Source organism: Triturus cristatus, chromosome 4_1, assembly GCF_964204655.1.
Source record: "Triturus cristatus chromosome 4_1, aTriCri1.1, whole genome shotgun sequence".
Lineage (NCBI taxonomy): Eukaryota > Metazoa > Chordata > Amphibia > Caudata > Salamandridae > Triturus > Triturus cristatus.
Window position 1 is genome coordinate 167,559,682 of NC_140585.1, and position 22,466 is coordinate 167,582,147.

The window sequence follows — 22,466 nt, forward strand, 5'->3', positions numbered from 1 at the left end:
CGGGATGAAGGTGTCCAGACACCCAGCAGGGGGTGGAGCCAGCGCCTGGGGGAGCTGGAGGCGATCGGCACCTGGCGGGGGAAGAGCTCTTGACACTTCGTCCTCCTATTGACCTGCCAAGTGGTCCGCTCACCTCCCGGGTGGATGGTGGTGCCGGGATGTCGGGGCCGGTCAGGCCCGGGGTTGAGGGTCGGGGCGAGGCCACGCGGCCTCGTGGTGCAGGGCCCAAGATGGCGGCTTGAACCGGCCGGGGGAGCCGGTGGGGCTGGGCCCCGTGATGAGTAGAGGTCCGAGGGCAGAAGATCCGTCGGGAGACGGGGTACGGGTGCTTTTCGTGGGTTAAGCCTGGTGGGCCGGAGCTCGGGCCCTGTCATGCGGGGAGGGAGCAAGCCCTTCGTGTGGCCTGTCCAACAGCATCCTAGGTGTTCTTTGCAAACACATCCTTCAGTGGTGTATGGTCAGACCTTATAAAAAAGGTATCTCTCCAAATTATTTTTTTACATTTCCTTATGGCCCAATGTATACACAGGGCTAACTACTCAGTAACCTAATAATGATTCTCAGAGCCAACCAAAGCCCTGGATAACAACATGATGGTATCTTCTTTACCTGCTTTAGCACTGCTCCTAATCCCTTCACATTTGCATCACTGACCAGAATGGATTGTCCCACCGTATCAAAACATTGCAAAGAAAGGGACATTATACAAAGCTTTTTTTACATCATGAAACTTAGAATGACATTGCGGGGAACAGGAAAACTTTACACCTTTCTTTAAGAGTACTCTCATTGTATGGGTGCGACTGGCAATCCTGGGCTCAAACATATTAAAATACTTGGCCATCCCTAAGAAAGTGAGCAAGTTTGTTCCTACACTTGAGAATTGGGAGATTATCAATGGTTCTCACCAATTGTTCCTTGGGTTTGACTCCATCCCTTGTCAGTTTGTGACTGAGATATTCAATCTCAGTAAGATTAAACTTGCACTTATTTTCCCTTAGAGTAAGTCCTTTTTATTTAAATCTTTCCAGAACTTGTTTCTCTGTGTAATCATGTTCTTCTTGAGAAGAGCCAAACACCAAAACGTCATCCTGGTAAGTCTTAACTCCAGATATACCACCTAAAATGTCCTCTATGGGCTCGGAAACACAGAGGCAGCTGAATGTAACTCAAAGGAGCTGTGGATGAAGTTAAATTAGTAGACTCATTGTCCAACTTTATTTGATGTTAAGCAGCCCTGTGACCCAACAAGGAAAATGCCCCAGCACCGTCAAGGAGGGCAAGCATCTCAGCGATACTAGGAAGTGGATACCTGTCTGCAGCCACATTCCCATTAAGGCCTCTCAAGTCTACACAGAGCCTTACCTTATTTGACACTTTGTGTGCAAGCACAACTGGTGCAAGCCATGGGGTCGCTTACATTTCCACCAAAATACATTTACTCTTAATCTTAGTCCAGAAAGCATAGATTTTCTAAGAGCACCCCTTGCCTTTTACTATCTACTAGTACAGCTTTATCTTTAAGATCAATCTTATGAGTGTAGTTAGTGAGTCACCCTAATTCATTACTGAAAACCTCTTTAAACTCACCGTGCAAGCTCTCCACAATACTACATCCATCCCTGTCTAAACCATTAATGTCCACATCAAGCTTCTCTTTAGACTTCAAATCTTTAACTCTTAACATCTCCTTCAGCACTCCCTTGGATGCCCTACTTGCTGTCGTCACCACTTCTGCCTGTTCTCCAATTGTGTTTGTTTTCTCTCCAATCGTCACCATCTCACAGATATCTGCCCATTCTTCTTCAACGCTACACAGTGGCCACGCCCCAGCCTCAGACCAACCTGATACAGGAGATACAGGAACATCTGGGTCACGCCCAACAAAAACACTAGAATTCGCTTTCTCAGTACCTGCAGAGTTCCTGATTTCAATCAAATGCCCTAATCATCACAGGGCACCCCTTGCATTTTACACACTACTGGTACAGCTTTATCTTTAAGATCATGCTTATGAGTGTAGTTAGTGAGTCACCCGGATTTATTACTAAAAATCTCATTGAACTCACTGCACAAGCTCAAAACCATATCCATTCCTGTCTAATGCATCAACGTCCTCATCAAGCTACTCTTTAAGCTTTAAATCTTAACTCTTAACGTATCCTTTAACACAATGCTTGTTCAACACATTTTGCTATAGGAAGCACCTCATCCAACTTCAGGTCATCTTTCTTCCGCAACTCATCTTTAATTTTCATCAATATTACAACCCGACATGAATTGATTACGTAAGTGTTCCTCTAAGGTGCCTTCAGATTTACAAATCACACCTAGCTTAAGGAGATCAGTGACATAAAACTTTACAGATGCTTGAGGTTTTTGGCCACGTCTATCAAAGTGATAACTTTCTAAAATTGGACTCACCTTCAGCAAATAGCTTCCTTAAATACACTTCAAATTCATTTGGATCATCAGGTTGGGTAGATGCCCAAACACTTGCTGACTATCAAACCCCAGACAGTGTAGTAAAAAAAAGGTTTTCTTCTCTGCATTCAGAGAGATGCCACAGGCACAGGCATAATGTAAGAATACCTTCTTCCACTTTAACCACCTACTAGTTTGTTCCCTAGGTAAAGACATAAAGAAGGGTGGTGGTGTGACATTTTGCATACTTACAAGTCAACAAGGTAAAACATTGTAAGAGGGAAACATTAGGTCACAATAACAAAGGAATATATTCATGAGGTAACATGAGGCAAACATTTGCATATATCAAACTGTTCCTATGAATTATCAGTGATGTCATGAGTGATGTCACTGACCATGTCATGAGTGATGTAATATGTGACGTCATCAGCAGTGCATTGCGGGCGCGCGAGTAATAGTTAGCTAAACTAACTATAACGGGGGAATTTCAATGGTTTTCTACGAGTGAAAAGTCCAGCTAACTATAATGCCCCTGAAACCTATGGTTTCTTCAGTGAATTTCTAAGGTTTTTTAAATGCTAATTCCTAACTATAACGTGCCTGAAACCTATGGTTTTTTCAGTGAATTTCAAAGGTTTTTTTAATGCTAATTTCTAACTAGCCCACTAGGTACCTCCAGTAAGTGCCACAGAGCTGCATTGCATAGAGGTGTAAATAGGGGCATGGCCTCAGAACACCTGTCTGCAACGCAGCTCCCTGGCGCATACTGGAGATACCTGTTGGGCTAGTTGGCCCTCAGGGACCCTCAGTATTGAAGGGGAATTAATTCCCCAACTTACAACTGGCCAGGGGGCGCGTTTGCAGAGTGCTGCAAGGAGGGGGGCTGCGTTGCCCCCCTCCTCAGGCCACTTATGGCCCCGGGGACCGCATCCCCCGGGGCCGGCCTTTGTTTTTTATTATTTTTTTTTTAAAATATATTTATAGAAACACCTAGGACATGCTGGACAAACCGTATGTACCTATCACCATGACGATTTGCGTGATATTCATTAAAAGGCGACTATGCATACAATGAATCCACGTGGAATGTATTTACACCGCTAGTGAAGCTCTGACGTGTCTGATGCCCTACGTGCCTAATCCCGGCACCCCCGCCGGTGGGTGCTCTCCAAGTAGACACCCTTGTCGTTTATTTATACAAACATGGGTAGCTATTGATGGGCACATTTAATACACACGCACACCAAGCCATTTAAAGGGGATTCAACAAAAATTCGACCAAACTATGCAAGAAACCCCCCTCACGGTTAATAAAACACACATCCACGGCCGGATATGAAATACTTTTTATTTTACTCTCTGGAAAGGAGACGAACCTCACTTGAGAGTCACAGCGTGCTCCTGGCTGAGCCCAATGCTGTGTTACACCCACCAGTGCCCGCCGAGTGCCACACACCTCTGTTTTGTATTCCACCAGCTAGTGCGTATGCTATGACACTCTCTAGCCCATGTGCACTGTAACACCACCCCGTGAATATGTCATGCCACTCTTGCCTTCGCATGGGTTATATTGCCCCATCTAACGTGCCTTCCTCGATGCCTATGTTATAACGCACAGCGCTATGCCATATATATTACAATCTGGGATCCATATCTTTGTCACAGTGCATATGCAACGTTACACTCCCCAGCACATATTTTATATTACAACTTTAGAGACTAGTTAGGTTACACAACACTGCCCTGTGCATATTACACTCCAAGGTGCATATCGCATAGCACGCGCTTGTGCCTGTGCAATCTCACGCTCTCCAATGAATCTGTCTTTGCGCACAATGTATTACATATTATATTTCACGCCCCGGTTCATCTTATATCACACTTTTTGGTGCATAGTTTATACCATATACTACATCTAGTTTTGATTTTCAATCGTGCTCTCAGGACTATGTTCTATATAACACTGCGTCCACCTACCCTTTCCACGGGCATTACATTTTCCGATGGGGGGTGGAGGGTAAGGGGGTGCTTCTGCCAAGTGAGCCCGGAGTCACAGTCACAAACGTCCTCTTATTCCTTAATAAAAGTGAGATTATGCTGCATACTTGTTCATATTTTAAGTAGTTCGCACAGACACACATTTTAAAAGCAATAAAGTTCCTAATACCCACCTTCTCTGAACAGTTAGATTGCTGACCCATCCACCTCCTCCCTATCCTCTGTTGTCTGAATCCATGGAGTAGCCTCCTCCCTCCTGCCATGCATGGTCTGATGTGCTGCCACTGCCCTCCATTTAGCATGATGTACCAGTCCACTCCTCCTGCCCTTCATTGCCCAATTCTATGGCCCATCATTGACCTCCTGCTTAGCCTCTGTGCTTAGCTTGCTGCCCCTATTCTCCTTCCACCTGCCCTCCGATGTCTTTGTGCATGCCCCTGCTCCATCCTTTTTGCCCACCATGTTCCATGGACCTGCACTCTTATCTACTCTGAGTGTTCTGTTGAGCTGCCACTCCCCTCCCACCTGCCTAGCATTGTCAAATGACTGTAACCTGCCCCTGCCACTTCCACCCTGCCTGTCCACATGCAATGCCCCTATCCCCTTCCTCCTGTCCTCCATGGTCCATTTTACTGCCACATCCTTCTGCCCTCCCTGGTCTGTTGTGCTGCAACTGCTCCTCCTGCCTGCCCGCGCGGTCTGTTGTGAGACCCCTTCCCCTGAAATCTTGTCTGTGCCCAGGTCCTGACCCTCCCTTCTATCCTCCATGGTCCTTTGTGCATGCCCCTGCACCCTCCTTCTTGCCCATCATAGCCATTGCGCTGCCACTAACCCTCCCACTTGACATGCATGGACGTCTGTGCTGCCATGGCCCCTCCCACCTTCACTGTGTGGTCAGCTAGCTGCCCCTGACCCCCTCCCACCTTCCCTCCATGATCTGTGTGTATGCCATCATAGTCTCACTGTTGCTCTCCATGGTGTGTCTTGTTTCTAGTGCCCATCCTGCCTGACCTCCATCTTGCTGCTCCTGCCCTGCCCCCTTGCCCCCAGCCCTCTGTTTCCATGTGCAGACCCCTATTCCCTCCCTCCTGGCTTGTCTGTTCCGTTGTAATGCCCCTGATCTGTCCCTCCTGCCCTTTATGGTCTGTTATGCTGCAGCTTTCTCTCCTGTCTGTCCATTATGGTCAGCTAGCTACCATTGCCTCTTTCCCCTCTGTTCTCTGTTGTCCATGTGCATGGTCCTGTCCCCTCCCTATTGCTTTCTATGGATTGTTGTGCTGCACTCCCGTCCCGCATGCCCTGTGTGGTGTATTGTGCTGCTGCAAACCCTGATGCCTGCCCTGTAGGGTCAGTTTGGTGCACCTCTCCATGTCCGTCCTGTCCTCTGTTATCCGAGTCCATGTCCCTACCCCAATTCCTCCTGCCTACCATGATCCAATGTACAATACTTGCGAACATTTTGAACTTGGTAAGAGGGAGATTTTGAAAAAAAACTGGGGTTTTGATTTTCCCCTTTGAGTTACATTGAAAAAGAGGAGATTGTAGACAGGAGACAGATCAAATAAAGCCCATTTGAGCTTAAAAACATTGGACGTTTCCTGGCTGAAACGGGTCTGTTGGCATGTATGGTTGTACTACCACTGCCTCTTCCTTCTTCACACAATGGTCTATTATATTGCCACAGCCTCTCTTGCCAGTCCTGTATTGTTGGTTTGTTGCCCCTGCCCCCCTTTCCACTGCCCTCCATAGTCTGTTGTGCTGCCACTGCCCTTCCTGCCTGCCCAGTGTGGTCAAATTGTTGCACTCTCCTACCTGTCTTCAATTTTTAGAGTCTGTGCCCATGGCCTCTGCCTCTCAACAGTATCCCAATGAAGAACTAGATTGCTAACATTCTATATTTATTACAAAAGTGTGGAACGCCTGACGTCATATTGATGTAATCAAAACTGTAATACCTAGAGCATTTCCTTTAGAAATTACATATATGAGAGGGTCTTATTTGCATCAAAATTATGGTTAGTGCTCTAAAAAACTAAAATGAGGACATATTTTCTGAGTTTTCAAATAGCGACAAAGAACTTTTAAATTATTTGTAATCTTTATGTTTTTTTATCCAGTTGACCACTTGATTAAATGTTGCACTTACGGGAGAGGATGTGGTGTTACTTCCAGAGCTGCAGACTTTGCAACTGGGGAACCAGGTTGGAGTTTCTGCTTCAGCTCAACATTCTGTGATTCTGGTCAAATCACTTAATCTCCCCATGTCTACAACCAAAATGAATTTGATCTTGTGTGATGTAACCAATGCTCATGTAAAGCACTCCAATACCTGACAAGTCTGCACTATATAAAACTGCAAATATACAAAAAATAAGTATTTTGCACACTTCTGTTATTGGGCTACATGTGGGCTACATCTGGGTGATATTTGTGCTGCATTTGGGCTCTTTTGTCTCTGGTGGCCATCTTGGGAGATTTATTTGTTATGAAGTTTTCTAAGTTCCTCATTTACTGCAGTCTCCTCAGTAGGAAATACTTTCAGTTTTTTACTATGGTTCCATCAAGAAGGCATTCAGATGTGTCACACATTTGCCATAAATTCTGAATGTTAGCACTCTAGTTGCTCATTAGATCACTGTAGTAAAGTTACTCCTCACCAGGGAAGTCCGCTGCTGGTATTCAAAGTGCATGTTTCAGTCTGCTTGTCAGAATTTGTTTATGAAATAGAAGAGGATTTGAGAAGTCAAAATGTGCCCTAATTTTCTGGCAAAATGAACCCCCTCTTTTTGTTTCTTTGTTTCAAGTGCTACCACTTTATTCCAATCAAGATGGCTTCAGCTGTGCCCTACTTTTGACATAAGTAAGACTGTTAGCGCTCTAGTTGTTCGTTAGAACACTCTGGGACATTCTGTCATTGGGCTATACTTGGGCTACATCTGGATGATATTTGGGCTACATTTGGGCTCTTTTGTCTCTGGTGGCCATTTTGGGAGACTTATTTGTTATGAAGTTTCCTAATTTCCTCATTTACTACAGTCTCCTCAGTAGGAAATACTTTCAGTTTTTTACTTTGATTCCATCCCGAAGGCATTCAGATGTGTCACACATTTGCCATAAATTCAGAATGTTAGCACTCTAGTTGCTCATTAGATCACTGTAGTAAAGCTACTGCTCACCAGGGAAGTCTGCTGCTGGTATTGAAAGTGCATGTTTCAGTCTGCATGTCAGAATTTTTTAATGAAATAGAAGAGGATTTGAGAAGTCACTCAAAATGTGCCCTAATTTTTCTTTCTGCAGCACTAATCATACTTTCTATGGCAAAATGAACCCCCTCATTTTGTTCCTTTTCAAATTAAATGTTTTAAGAGTTACCACTTTATTGCAATCAAGATGGCTTCAGGTGTGCAATACGTTTGTCATAAGAAGGACTCTTAGTGCTCTAGTTGTTTCTTAGAACACTCTGGGAAGCTGCAGTAGAACACAAAGGAATCAACTGACAGTCTCTGCCCTTGTTGGATGTACATGTTTTACTGAGTATATCAGACCTCATTCTTACATGACTGAGAAAGATAATGTGAATTTACAGAAAATATGCTCTCAGTTTAGCTTATAGATCACCTTCCAAACCTCTGTGGGAAAAGCATGAGAAAATAGTTTTCTCTCAAACATGATTCATGATATCACAGCAGAAGGCTTTTTCACATGGTAAAATCACCTTAGAACACACCACAATTCCTATAATGAGTATGGTACCATCAACAAATGATTTATAATGTAACTAAAGTCTTAAAACCTTCTAATAACTGCAATGCTTTTTAATGAGGAGCTATCATGTATATTGGTCTCAAGATGGCTGCCAACACTTCTTGGATGAAGTACTGATAGCCAATCAGATCTCACAATGAGATGTGTGGTTAGGCTCCGCCCAGATATATCTATCTTTTTAACTCTAATTTTCTCAGGAACTACTGAACGGATTTACACCATTTAAGCAAAAGGCATGAGTCTGAACTGAGGACTACCGCTTTGCCAAATTTGGTGTAATTTCGTTCAGCAGTTCGGGCTGTAGCTGCGTCAACAGGTGCTATGGGAAAATGCATGGAGAAAACGCGTTTTGGGACCCCCCTTTTTTCTCGGCCCCCGCTTGACGAATCACCGTGAAATTTTCAGGATAGGAGCGGACCGGAGCTGGCCAAATGTTTGGAAAATTTTGCGAAGATTCGTCAATTGGCGCCAACGTTATTCCAAATAGAATGTTGCTGATTTCCTATGGAAAATAGGTCCTAACTATAACTACCTACTGGCGACTGCCAGTAGGTAATATATAAATATATACATATATATATATTAATTTTTAATTTAATGTACTCCAAAACGCTGTTGTGCAACTCACACTGTAGATCTCTTAAAAATAAACTCCCACACTCATGTGCGATTCATACCCGAACTTCTTGTGGAAAAATAAAATGAAACACTACCAAAGGTCAACACTTATGATAATGTCAATTCAAGCGTACACGAAACCCAAACAGTATTATTGGCAAACAATCCAAGAAAATCAGAACTCCGTTACTCAGTTCTATAGATAAACACTTCACAGAGATCTACTTTTCTTTTACACAAAGAGTCGGGTGAGGTGTAGCTGAGTTTGGTTTCCTTTCCTTTCAAAGAGACGGGCCATTACTATAGTGACATCCACAGAAAGAGGAACACAGAGAACTAATATCACATGACTGAAGCTATCTTAGACAAAGTAGGAAGTTCCAAAGAAGCTCGTGTTCTACTGATGTAAAATATGCAACCACCGCAAGTAATGTTACAATTTTATACACAAATCAATTATAGATAAATATAAGAAATTCTGTAGTTACATATGGACAAGGATAAAAAGTGTTATTAAATCTTTTTCTGACAGCCTTCAATGGTGCTGTATAGAATGTGCTAACATTCTCAGGGCAAAACTGTTCCTAACCTTATGCTATGCATTTTGGAAAGTGAATTATTAGAAGCTAATTTTGCATTTTTAATTTACCTGTTTTTACTACACATCTTGCTACCAGCCACAAATGATTGCTAAAGCATGTTTCATTCTCTAAAATCTAGTTAAGGTCAGTATTTATCAGTGGTTACATATTTTCCTAGACATTTTCTGCAAAGTTTCTTTAATCTCCTGGTTTCTCAGGCTGTAGATCAGTGGGTTCAAAGCAGGAATTAAAACTGTGGAGACAACCGCTACTACTTTGTCCTGCTCTTCTGAAGAACTTGAGTTAGGTCGCAGCTCCATGAACAGGACAGTGCCATAGAAGAGGAAGACACAGATGAAGTGGGAGAAGCAAGTGGAGGCAGCTCTCCATCTCTTGGCTGTGGTGCGAATCCTTAGGATTGCCATGATGATGAAGACATAGGAGATGAGGATAACAATCAGAGAACTTAGCACAACTAACGAAGCAAAAACAGAACGCACTAAATCATTGATGGAGATGTCTGTGCAGGACAGCTTCAGCAGCACAGGGTAATCACAAACAAAGTGGTTCAAAACATCAGGACCACAAAAAGTCAAGCGATGCAAGCAACCTGCATGAATCCCAGAGTGCAGAAACCCCCCTATGTATGACCATGCAACAAGCTGCATGCAGAGACGATCTGTCATGGTGAGTGTATACAGCAGTGGGTTACATACTGCCACATAGCGGTCAAAGGCCATCGCTGCCAAGAGGAAGAACTCAGTGCTGCCAATAGCAGCAAAAAAGAATACTTGAGATACACAACCATAAAAAGAGATGGTCTTCTTCTTAGACAATAGATCAACCAGCATCTTGGGGGAGATAACTGAGGAATACATAAGATCTAGGCATGAAAGCTGGCTGAGAAAGAAGTACATGGGTGTCTGGAGGAGAGTGTTGCAACTAACCATAACAAGAATGCAGACGTTTCCCAGCAGAGTGAAAATATAGACTGAAAGCAGTAAGAGAAATAGCAGGATTTGCATGTCGGGGTCACTGGTGAGACCCAACATGATAAATTCAGTGACAGTGCTTCTATTCCCAGGTCCCATGGCTCCATCCAGTGGCATCTATCTAAGAAAGAAACAATAAAGAAATTATTTTGTAATAATATTCAGATAACTATTAGAGACACTAGTCAAATATCCTACTAACCAATGATGTAGCTGACTACATCTTCCATCTGTGAAACCATACCCACATGCTGCCCTTCAGTAGGGGCAAAAGAGTACAGACATGTACTTCTTGGCTGCGAAGAGAGCACACTAAAAACACATATTAGGAAAGTAACTGAATGTTTACACTGGTGAAAACTGTGTTGTATTCTGCCAACCTCTGGTCCGCATGTACAAGTGCCGGCACTTTGAGCAGAACCACCAACACTCTCTTTTTTGTAACCGAATGCAGTCCAAGGTTAACAGGGCCAATGACTTTAGACCAAATAGACCCCGCCTAGTGTTCCCCAGTTGGGTGTCAGCTCAAACAGGACATTCACCATTGTCTCACTAATGCAGGAGTGCATAGTATCAGCAGTGTCTAATTTGTAAAAGTATAACTGCCAGGGCCCAAAGTTTTTATCACAAGCCTATCACATCACTGCTGAATGTCTGGTTTGCTGAATACCTAGGCTGCATAGTCTTGATTAAACTCATGCCTCTTGTATCCACCGCTGTACACTGTCTGCCCCTCTTTCCATTCTTGCAAGTCCTTTTCCTCTCTTCTGTTTCTCTTTGTCCTTCTTTTCTTCTAATTCTCTTCCTCTTTTTTCCCTTTTTCATTTCTCTCTCTCTCTTGCTCTGTGTCAAAGTATGATGATAAATAAACAAGTCTCGGTCCCCACAAATGAGAGCTTTGAGGGTCCAACCTGTACCCACCGGCTCAAATTAAGCCTTGACTGTCAGAGCTCACTCATAATTTCTTGTTAGAAATGTGTTCATTAGTAGTGATAAGTAGGTACCTATCACTAGTAATAAGGCCACAAACACAATAAAAGGTTCAATCAAGGTCTCAGTGAAAGATTCCCTTGCTCAGTCCTCCGTAGCTGGCACAAAGCAGGCAGGCTTAACCTGGGAGACAGGTGTGTAAAGCATTTAAAAACACCAATACATTAAATAAGTAAGACACAACACACAATAAAAACCCAACATCAATTTATAGAAAAAGATTATATTTTTTATAAACAATTATGCACCAAAGCAACAAAGATCCAATGTAGGGAACCTGAGATATGAATTTTGAAAGAATAAACAATGTCGAGTGCATTAAAACCTGTAGAGCCAAATTGAACATCTGGTCACGCTTGACCAAGAAAAAGTCAAAGATTGAGGCCGACCGCGATGGAGCCCTTTTCAAATACACTAAGCGGTAGGCCTCGTCAAAATTTTACCTTCACACTTAGGGGCCTATTAGGATGGCAGTAGGACAAACCATCCCGACCGCCATTGTTGCGGAAATGAACCATGTGCAGGTACCGCTGCAAAACCAGCAGTCAGATTAGGATCAACCGCCAGAAAAAAAACGATCACAGCAGAACGATGCCACAAAAGACCGCCGGCAGCAGGTGGAGCAGGTGAAAATCCATCCTCAGCGGTCGGATTCCTGGTGGAAAAACCCAAACCTGCCGCAAGGCCAGCAGAGTGACCGCACGCACAATTAGGACACCGTTGAGGTGACTGCGGAACGATCCGCTGTTTCCGACCACCCCGATCGCAAACACTTATGAATGGGAGAGCTTGCAGAAGGGCTGTTGCATACACACTGCCGCGGCCGCACCGGAACTATTATGGCGGGTGGCAAAAAAAACACATAACAAGGCCACCAAGTGCACACATCAAACTAGCTCAGTCCCCAAAAACACCTAACACACCCCAAGGACCCCCATGGCAACTAACAAAATACTAATCTCAGGACAACCCACACAACACACCTGACAGGAATACACCATTTTGACACACCCACATAGGTGAGTACAAAACCTGCCCCTCCCCTGACCAGAATAACGTGCACTACTCCAGCCCTAAAGGAATTAATCCCTGCAGCACATTGGATAGGCACAACAACACACCTCTCACCAGCACAACAACACACACACACACCACCTACAACACCCCCACCGCCCTCACAACTGCACCTCAAACCATTTGCACATCACACACCAAGGCACAAAATAAAATGCCCAAATTCACTGACAATGAGTTGTCAGTCATGGCAGATGAGGTAATCAGAGTAGAAACACAATTGTTTGGTAACCTGATCCAACAGACACCATTAGCCACCAGAGCACATATGTGGGGAAAGATAGTCAGCAAAGTCAATGCAGTGGGGACCACCCCGTGTACCAAGAAGGAAATCATGAAGCGGTGGCATTTCCTGAAGAGGCAGGTGAAACAGAAGAACTACATGCACCGTCAGCTGGCTCAGATGACTAGCAGTGGCCCTTCCATTCCACCAAGAACATTCACTGCATGGGAGGAGAAGGTGCTTGCCATACTGCATCCAGAGAGTCTCACAAGAATTGGCGGGGGAATGGAGGCTGGTAAGTACAAACAAATGTCTACCAGCACACTGCTATGTACTGTCTTGCACAGCTACAAAGCTACACCCCAGGCCCAAATGCACTCATGTGCACCACACACTCCCCAACACATGCCACATAGAACCAACATTCACTCCCTCTCATTCACCCCAAAGGTAGCGAGCAACATTCCCTGGGTTGCATTTGTACAGGCAGCCAGCACTACAACACCCACAGCTCAGCAGGATGGAACACTCCCCCACCCAAGAGTCATGTGTAACCATTCTCTTAGTCTGCTCCATAGGGAGCCAGCCATCTTAACAGAGAGGGGTCCCCTTATCTCACAGCTCAGCAAAGTGGAGCACCCACCTCACCCCACCCCACACAGAGGCACGTGGCTGCCATTACATTACCCTCACCAAACTAACAGGTAGGTTGCCATCTTCATAGGGAGGGGTGTATTTTGGTTGGAGAGCAGCACCTCTACTCCCTCCAGGCCCCCTTGCCCCACAGCTGAGCAGGATGGAGCACTCCCCAACCCAGAACCATGTGGCAGCCATTGCATCTCAGTCATCAAACTTACAGGCATGTAGCCATCTTAACAGGGAGGGGTGTGTGTGGTTGGGAGGCCAGCACTTCACCTCCCACCTGTCCCCCTTGTCCCACCCCTGAGCAAGATGGAGCTCTTTCCCCCAGCTAGAAGCATGTGGCATCCATTGTACCTCATTAACCAAACGCACAGGTAGGTAGCCATCTACACAGGGAGGGGTGTGTGTGGGTGAGAGGCCAGCACTACAACTCCCACCAGGCCCTTTTGTGCCAAAGCTGAGCAAGGGGGAGCATTCCACACACCCACAACCATGTGACAGCCATTGAATCTCAGTCATCAAACTTACAGGTAGGTATCCATCTTAACATGGAGGGGTGTGTGTGGGTGGGAAGCCAGCACTTCAACTCCCAACAGGCCCCCTTGTCCCACCCCTGAGCAAGATGGAGCACTCGCCCCCAGCCAGAAGCATGTGGCAGCCATTGTACCTCACCAACCAAACTGATAGGTAGGTAGCTATCTTAACAGGGAGGGGTGTCTGTGGGTGCGAGGCCAGCACTACAACCCTCACCATGCCCCTTGTTACACAGTTCAGCATGATAGAACACTCCCCCCACCCAAGAGCCTTGTGCAACCAATCACTTCCTCTGATCCACAGGGAGCCAGCCATCTTAACAGAGAGGGGTGTTTATGGGTGGGAAGCCAGCACCACAACTCCCAACAGTCTGCCCCGTCCCACAGTTCAGGAAGGTGGAGCACCCACCCACCCCACCCAAAAGCATGTGTCAGCCATTACATTACCCTCAAGAAACTAACAGGTAGGTAGCCATCTTCTCAGGGAGGGGTGTATGTGGGCCGGAGGCCAGTACTACAACTCCTACCAGTCCCCCTTGTCCCAGAGCTGAGCAGAATGGAGCACTCCACCACACACCCAGAAAGATGTGTCAGAAATTCCCCCCAAATATGTCAACTGAAAAGTTAAGTAGACAGTGCATGCACCCCGCCATTCCTCTAAAAAATCATGAAGCCATATGACAATACCAGCCCTCACATCCCACCAAAATTGTCACAGATCCAATTGCCACTTACAGTGTGCAGACAGCTAAACGTATGTAACTGTCACAGAAACTAAAGTGTGACTCACCAAATCATATGTTGAAGAAATTCAGTGCACAATCATGCACAGCACTGAATGCTATCTGTAAGTGCCATGGGGCAGAGCATCAAGGACCATATGAAAACAAAGCAAGCACGGTCTGTAATACAAATAAAGCAAAGGACATGACATGTCAAAGGTATGCATGAGATAAAAATGGCTAGTTCATGCTCAGATGTAATGTGTACCATGCAGAGTAATCTACAAAGATGCTTCACATAGAGTCGTTGTGCCGCTAGTCGTTAGATGATAACATGTCCTTGTAATCACAAATTCTGCACGTGGCACATGGTATCGTTTGACATGTCACACCATGACAAGTAATGTCTGTACCTCCCCATCGATGCCATGACGCACAGTACTGGGCAGACATACAATGTGATAACTAGTAAACTGTGTGGTGTATAACTTGTAAATAAGATACATCTAACACCAAGCTTGAGGGGTGCACTTCAATGACCATTTCCCCTCTGTTCCACAGGTGACCAAGAACTGACAGCAGAAGATGATCACACCAACCTGCAGGGCCAGTCTCAACCCCCTGAACATGGAGACTCTGATGCTGAATCCCTGGATTTCAAGGATGGGGAGCCAGAAGCCGGCCCATCAGGCATGGCAGGGCGCAACAGGTCCCAGGATCCCACTGTCCCCCCTACCACCACATCAGCAACAACAACGACGCTGACCCCTGCTGTAATGATCTGTGCGGCCTCCACCACCACCACCACCACCGCTGCCTGCAACACTCTCCCTGCCTCAGGGGATGACCACCCCACCCCTCAATCTGAGGAGGGCAGGGAGAGTATGTGGGTGTGTAGAGTGGTGACGCCAAAATTCTGGGACAGCAGGGCAGGTGGGAGGGCAACTGGGCATCAAACCCAACCGGACACTGGGCCGAAGCCCTGGCCAACATCACCAGAGTCCTTGGGGCCTATGAACGAGCCCAGGAACACACCGGCCAGGCTCTTGAAGATACCCGTGAGCTCCGCCTGCTGCTGAGGACCATAGACACCCGCATGGGCCAACTTGTGGACATCTTGGGCCAGCCTGTGGTGGTTCTGAGAGACAGGCCTGCGGCCCAAACAACAGCTCCACCTCCCTCCAGTGGCCCACAGGATGACAGTTCCCCAACCTTCCCTGTGGCCACAGAGAAGGGGGAGTCCTCAGACCTCGCTGAGCCCACTGCAAAGGCCCCTCCTGCCAAACGTTCAAGGGGCCGTCCAAAGAATTCCCAGGGAGGATTCCGTGGCAAAGCACCAGCCAAACACCAGTCAAGGAGCTAGCCATGATGGCACCCCTCTTCACCTTGCCATTAACTTTATTGACTGTCCTTATCCACACTGCCAGGTTAATGGCATGTATCTGCTGGCCTGGGTCACCACATCAATGTGGTGACTACTCGATTGTCTCATCTTCCATCACTGACAACTCATTGATTCACTTTCCACCTTTTTGTAAATATTCACTTCTGTGTCACATATACCCATTGTAAATAAACACTCTCCACACACCTATGTGTTCGTGTCAGCTCCATGTTTATCACAGGATGCACAATATTGACTCTGTTTACACTGTACCAGAAGCAGTGATTGTTTTGAGGCATTGAGAGGCTGAAGTGACCTAGGAAAACACAAGAGAATACTATTCACTTGTCATGTGATGGCATCACACCCATTACACAACACTTGTCATCAAGGTACTCAATTCTGCACACAATACAATGAGCAACAGTACCAACATAGACAATCTGTAGCTGTGCATGACTACCTTGTCCCAGAAACATTAGCAGCCAGCATAGAGCCAACAACTGGCAGCAGTCACAAAGCTCACCTAGGCCTTTTCAGAAACAACAAAATCTGCAGACAATGGCGCAGTTGCACGTTTTCAGTCACCTTCAATGGAAGTAGCGGTTGATGAGCTGTTGACGCAGGTCGACACCTTCCTCCACTCCACTATCCTCGTCACTGGACATGTGTGGGTTTGCAGGTGGGGGCCTTGACTGCTCATCATCTTCCAGGAGCAGGGGGATCTCCTTGCACAAGGCCTGGTTGTGGAGCATGCAGCATGTAACTACGATCTGACACACCTTTCGGGGAGAGTACATCAGTGCACCTCCGATCTTGTCCAGGCAGCAAAATCATGACTTAAGTAGACCAAAGGTACGCTCCACCACACAACGTGTCCTCCCATGGGCATCAATGTAGCGGACATCCCCAAAGTGTCCTGGGATTCCTCAGTGGGCTCAGCAACCAAGGCCAGTTGGGATATTCAAAGTCACCTAGCTGTGAGATACACAGACCAATATTGTAATCTAAATAGTAGCTGAGAACAGCATGGCACACATACAGCACACTACTTGACTCTGCATACTCACCCACAATCCATGCACGCTCGGGATGCAGAATTGCCATCAGCTGCGGTACGATGATGTTACGCAGGATGTAGGAGTCGTGGGCTGATCCCGGAAATTTGGCACAGACATGTGAGATTATCATATCCGCCCGGTATACCACTTGCACATTGATGGAGTGGAAATGCTTCCTGTTCCTGTAGATGTGCTCACGTGCCTGTGGTGGAACCAGGCCAACATGTGTGCAGTCAATGGCACCAACAACATTAGAGATGTGGGCAAGGACATAAAAATCACCCTTCACAGCCGCCAATTCATGCCTCCTGGGGAAATGGATCTATCTGTTCCTGCATGTCATCATAGCGGACAGGACATCACCTAGCACCATGCTGAAGATAGATTGCGAAATCCCACCAGCGGTGGACACCGTGTTCTGGAACAAACCAGAAATGCAGGACCGCCATCACCTTGCACGTTGGTGTCAAAGCAGTTGGATAGGTTCTGCGAGGCCTCAGATGGGGCTTCAAAAGAGCACATGGGTCTTGAAGGGTAGGTCGATCTAGACAGAATTTCCGTATGATGTCCTCATTCTCCATGTCCGCCAGAACTGTGAATGGATGGTACACATTTGGTCGTCTCCTATGTGAGATGAAAGGCCACACATCTCAATTAAATCCCCCTATGTGATGTGTCCAACATCTTACGGGTTCACTGAGACAGCGCCAACAATGACTGGCAGAAGCACTTCAGCTTTCAGCACAACTCACATGTAGGGACACCTTGATCTAAACTATTTGCACACTTGTCCGGTATTCACACAGTGAGTACCCACAAAACAGAATGAGACTCTGTGAATTCCAAAAGGTATATTGCAACATCTTGTATCACCAGCCCTGACAGTAGTTGACACAGCACATGTGTGAGACAGCAACACTGCTAGCCTCTACGTAGCTGCTGTACCTGCCACATCTACTTGCGTAAGTCGGACAGGGCACTAAGTCACAAGACAATGTGCACAGTGTGTGCATAAAGAGCAAGTATTATCATGAGTTCAGTAATCTACACAGTGAAATAGGCACATTATGTGGTCATGCCTTCAGTACTGTGTGTTGCTTAGCCATCTCACACATTGAAATGTGTACACATGTGGGAGTCCATCACACCACAGATCTGTGTACATGCACAACAATTTCAGGAGTGACATGGGAGGGAGTACATTCCCTTGCATGTAATCGTGTGCACTGACATGCCATGTGTGATCATCAGTGTCCTAAATGTCACACTAGCACTGCTTAGCACTATCCATTGGCATGAGTCATGTGTCTACTGTACAATCTTTTGAACTGGCCATTGACACTGCCACTGCATGATGTGTCCATAGGTGCCAAAAGCGTAGACTGCCAACACAATCACGGCCCTGGGCACCAATATCAAGCAGCCATGTCACAGTAGCGACCGCCTAGCCCCTGCGGTGTGCCTCCACCAAAGCCTACCGCACTAGCGGTCGTGATATACACATTGTAAACTGGCGGTTGATGTGCTCCACTAACACAATCGCGGCCCTGGGCACCAATCTCAAGCGGCCAAATCACGGTAGCAACCGCCTGGCCCCTGCGGTGTGCCACCGCCAATGCCCTCTGCAATCACTGTAGTGATATACACATTGTAAACTGGTGGTTGGTGTGCTCCTCCAACACAATCACAGCCATTGGCACCAATATCAAGAGGCCATGTCACAGTAGCCACCGCCTGGCCCCTGTGGTGTGCCACTCCCAATGCCCACCGCAATCGCAGTAGTGATATACACATTGTAAACTGGCGATTGGTATGCTCACCAACACAATCACGGCCATGGGCACCAATATCAAGCGGTCAAATCACTGTAGCGACTGTCTGGCCCTTGCGGTGTGCCATTGCCAATGCCCATGCCCTTACAGCTAATGGGAAACGCAATCACAATAGCCAAATGCATTTTTGAAAATTGCGGTAGGCGTGATCGGCTACCGTGGGGCCGGTCATTGGACACAATTGTAAGATGCACGATCGCGGTAGCAACCGCCTGGCCCCTGCGGTGTGTCACGGTGTGTTCCTGTTTCTGGACCCAGTGATGGCAAGGACTGAGAAAATCAGGGCCTGTCCCTTCAACACAGAGGAGCTGGAGGTCCTGGTGGACGAGGTGCTCTCATTGCATGGGAGGCTATATGGTGCTCCTGATGTCATGGTAAGTGTTTCTGAGCGAAAGTAGGGGAGTGCAGGGAGTGCATGAAAAAAGTTGATCTGCTGCAGTATGTGCCTGAGAGGGTATGTGTGATATACTGCCTAGCATGCTGACTTCAGGGGAAAGGGGTTTGTAGCCTATTTTACATGTTTCCTGGCTGTATTTAATGATGGGAATGACATGCAGTGTGTTGCAGCCATGCAGTTACACTGCAAGTTTGGTAAGTGGGAGCCAGGACAGAAATTGCCTGTGATAATGAATGTTTGGGTCCGTGAGGTTCTTCACAGGCTCATCTGTGACATTATAAAGGGTTTCCGTCCAGAGAGTACTGATGGAAGTGTGTCTGACTCAATATTGCCACCATGTATATGTCAGGAGTATACACAAGAGTGAAATGCCTGAGGATGACACTCTTGGTGGAAATTCACCTATGACACAGCAGATTGTTGTACTTTTGAAATATCCCCCTTTCATTTTCATCATATTGTGCACTGACTTGTATGTGTAGGCACTGTTTGCTCTCTCATTTTGTACATGCATGGAACAGTTCTGATGGCACACATTAGACCACAGTGTGAGCCCCCTTGGCCTGCACAGTTACTGCCCAATTTGTCAGGGACCTATCACTGTAATGACAGAGTGAGACATATGGGTTGTCTGCTACCCTATTCCTCAATGAGCTATCTTAGGCCTGTGGATTGCACAAGACAGACCTTGTGATAAGGGTGTGAGATTCTAAAATCATGTCCCTATATGTGACCGCTTGACACAGGTAACCATTGACAGGCCAAGGACATTGAGGGGTGTAAAGTGTTGGACACAGCAAGTCTGCACCAAAACATAATTTGCAATGTAATGTATGTCTTGCTCCCTCACATACTGCATTGCAGATGTGGGCCAGCTTCACCTTGCTTTCTGTGCTGGCATTCTGCATGTGTATGAGATGGCCAGGTACTGTGTCCATCCGCATACCTACATGCATCCAGGTATGATTATCTCATGCTAATGTACTACATGTTATGCTGTATTGTCTCTGCTAAACATATCTGAATAGCTGTGCTGAGTGTGTGCTTGCTCCTGAACTGAGACACAGTGGTACATAACCCAGTATCACTGAAATTTGCTCTCCTTGTCTCCCATGCCTGCAGCTCAATGTCCACCAGCAGAAGGCCGTATGGAGGGCTATCGCACGCAAGGTGCGGGATTTGGGTGTCTCCAACCGACGGCACACACACACACTATCACAAGAGGTGGTATGACATCTGCCGGCTGAGCAAAAATGTGGCAGAGATGATGGTGGGGCTGCTCCCTCGGACTAGCAGGTTGGCACACAGGAGCATGACACCACTAATGGCATGCATCTTAGCTGTGACACAGCCTGAGCTGGATGAACGTTTGAGGGCCCATCAGCAGCAAGCTGGGGGTGAGTATTCTGTAAAGGGTGACTTTGGGTTGTCAGTGGCTGCATGTATTATAGCCCTGAGCCGGTGATGGGCTCTGTGATGTTGCTTGTGTGATGCAATGGCTTGTAAGTGGCCTCTGTGTTGGGTGCAGCTGTCATGCATTTTAGCTACATGTACTTTTTAATGCCATTGATGTAATGGCCCTTGATGTTGCATTCTGAGTTGTGGCCTTATGGCATTGGCTGCATTAGGGGAGTCAGGGACATCCCATGGCAGTAAACGTCAGTGTGCATCATCTGAGTGTGCTGTTGTCAATGTGTGCAGTGCATGAGCTCTAAATTGTGAGAACTACATATCTGACACCAATGTGCAACTGTAGTTGTGCACAAAAGCATGACACAGTGAATGGCAGGAGCTTGTGGCCATTGCTAAATGACCTTTTGGAGTCTGTATCTGTTTTGTCCTCTTATGTTGACTCCATATGTGACTGTGACAACGTGTTGGGAAGTACATCTTTTTCACCCACAGGGACCTAGGTATGCTCACAGTGATCTGTATGTCAGGTTACCCAGCAGTACGGGCAAGCTATTTGGCTGTGTGGACATCACATGGGTCAATAATGCCAATTGTGCATGCTACCAGGCATCTTTTGAGTTTTGAATTAAGGTTGCAGAATGTTACTACACAGGGTGTTGTGCAACTTAGGGGTATCATCATCTTGTTTTGTTCTTTGCTTGCATATGTTGTTTGTGTGTATGGCACTAAACTGAACCTACGTCTCTGTCTCTTGCAGCATCTACCGAGGGCACAGAAGGACATGGGATGGACACCAGTGGTGAGGCATCTTGCACGACTGCTACACGTGATCTTACCGACACTGATGTGATCAGCGCCTTGGAGGGGGACAGGAGTGTGCTTGAGGAATCCCTCCCAGAAACACCAACCTCTATGTCATCTGATGCCAACAGTGACACCTCGATGTTGGTGGGCACAGGGAGTGGGAAATCTGTCTTCTCTTCCACTACACACCGTCCAGTGCCTACCCTCCCAGATACTTACACTAGTGCTGCACGTGCTTGAACCAGTAAGAAGGGAAGAGTGTTCTTCCCCCCAGGCACCACTGCCCATGCCCCTGTTTTCCCTGCTGCCCTCAGTGTTGAGGTAGTGGACCTTTTGCACCAGCTGTGTGTGGGTCAGACAACTCTCCTGAATGCCTTCCAAGACCATGACAAGAAGTTGGCACAGGTAGTTGCCTTCCTGGAGGGCATTAATTCAGATGTGGGTGGGCTACACAGGACTGTCCAGCCTTTGTACTTTACAGTGACAACAGCCATTCAGCTGTCACAGGCTCAGAGTCCAGCTCCGGTCCTTTTGGCAACCCCTCTGCCAGTGGCTACATCTGACGAGAGTGACCACACACAACACAGACCACGGGCTCCAGGTACACCACACACAGCATACAACAGCAGAAATCCAAGCGGGCCAGAGCACAGACACCATCTCCCAAACAAACTAAAGTGACACCGGAGCACAAAGGCAAAAGCCCTTCAGGTGACACTTAGGAGCATCAAGCCAAGACACAGGCCTCAGGCTCACATGCTTCAAAATCAGCCCCATCCAATGACACTCCTGTCCCAAAAACATCTCCCAAAGACAGGCAAACATGCCTGCTGTGAAGCTGGTGCCTTCTAAGATTCTGCAGAAAAAGCCCTCTAAGGCAGATTCACCCACAACCTCAACTCCCACCCACACCCCTGTGAAGCTGGGACAGGAGGGCACTGTGGGGGGTTTACCTGGTCAACAGGAGATGGAGGGGAAAAGGCAAGGCCAGTCCAAGCATACCACCAGAT

The 22,466-nt window shown here is 46.7% G+C and overlaps 1 protein-coding gene across 1 annotated transcript; it reads right to left on the bottom strand.

Annotated features, from left to right (window-relative positions):
* Positions 1-9,544: 9,544 nt before the first annotated feature.
* On the bottom strand, positions 9,545-10,480 carry LOC146853812 (olfactory receptor 5AP2-like). The gene has a single exon (XM_085650401.1). It carries the CDS (start codon positions 10,478-10,480, stop codon positions 9,545-9,547), a length of 936 nt encoding a protein of 311 aa, XP_085506527.1.
* Positions 10,481-22,466: the final 11,986 nt, after the last annotated feature.

What these genes read in the sequence shown, in the direction of transcription:
- LOC146853812 (XM_085650401.1), bottom strand. Translation starts at nt 10,480, where the DNA reads ATGGGACCTGGGAATAGAAGCACTGTCACTGAATTTATCATGTTGGGT.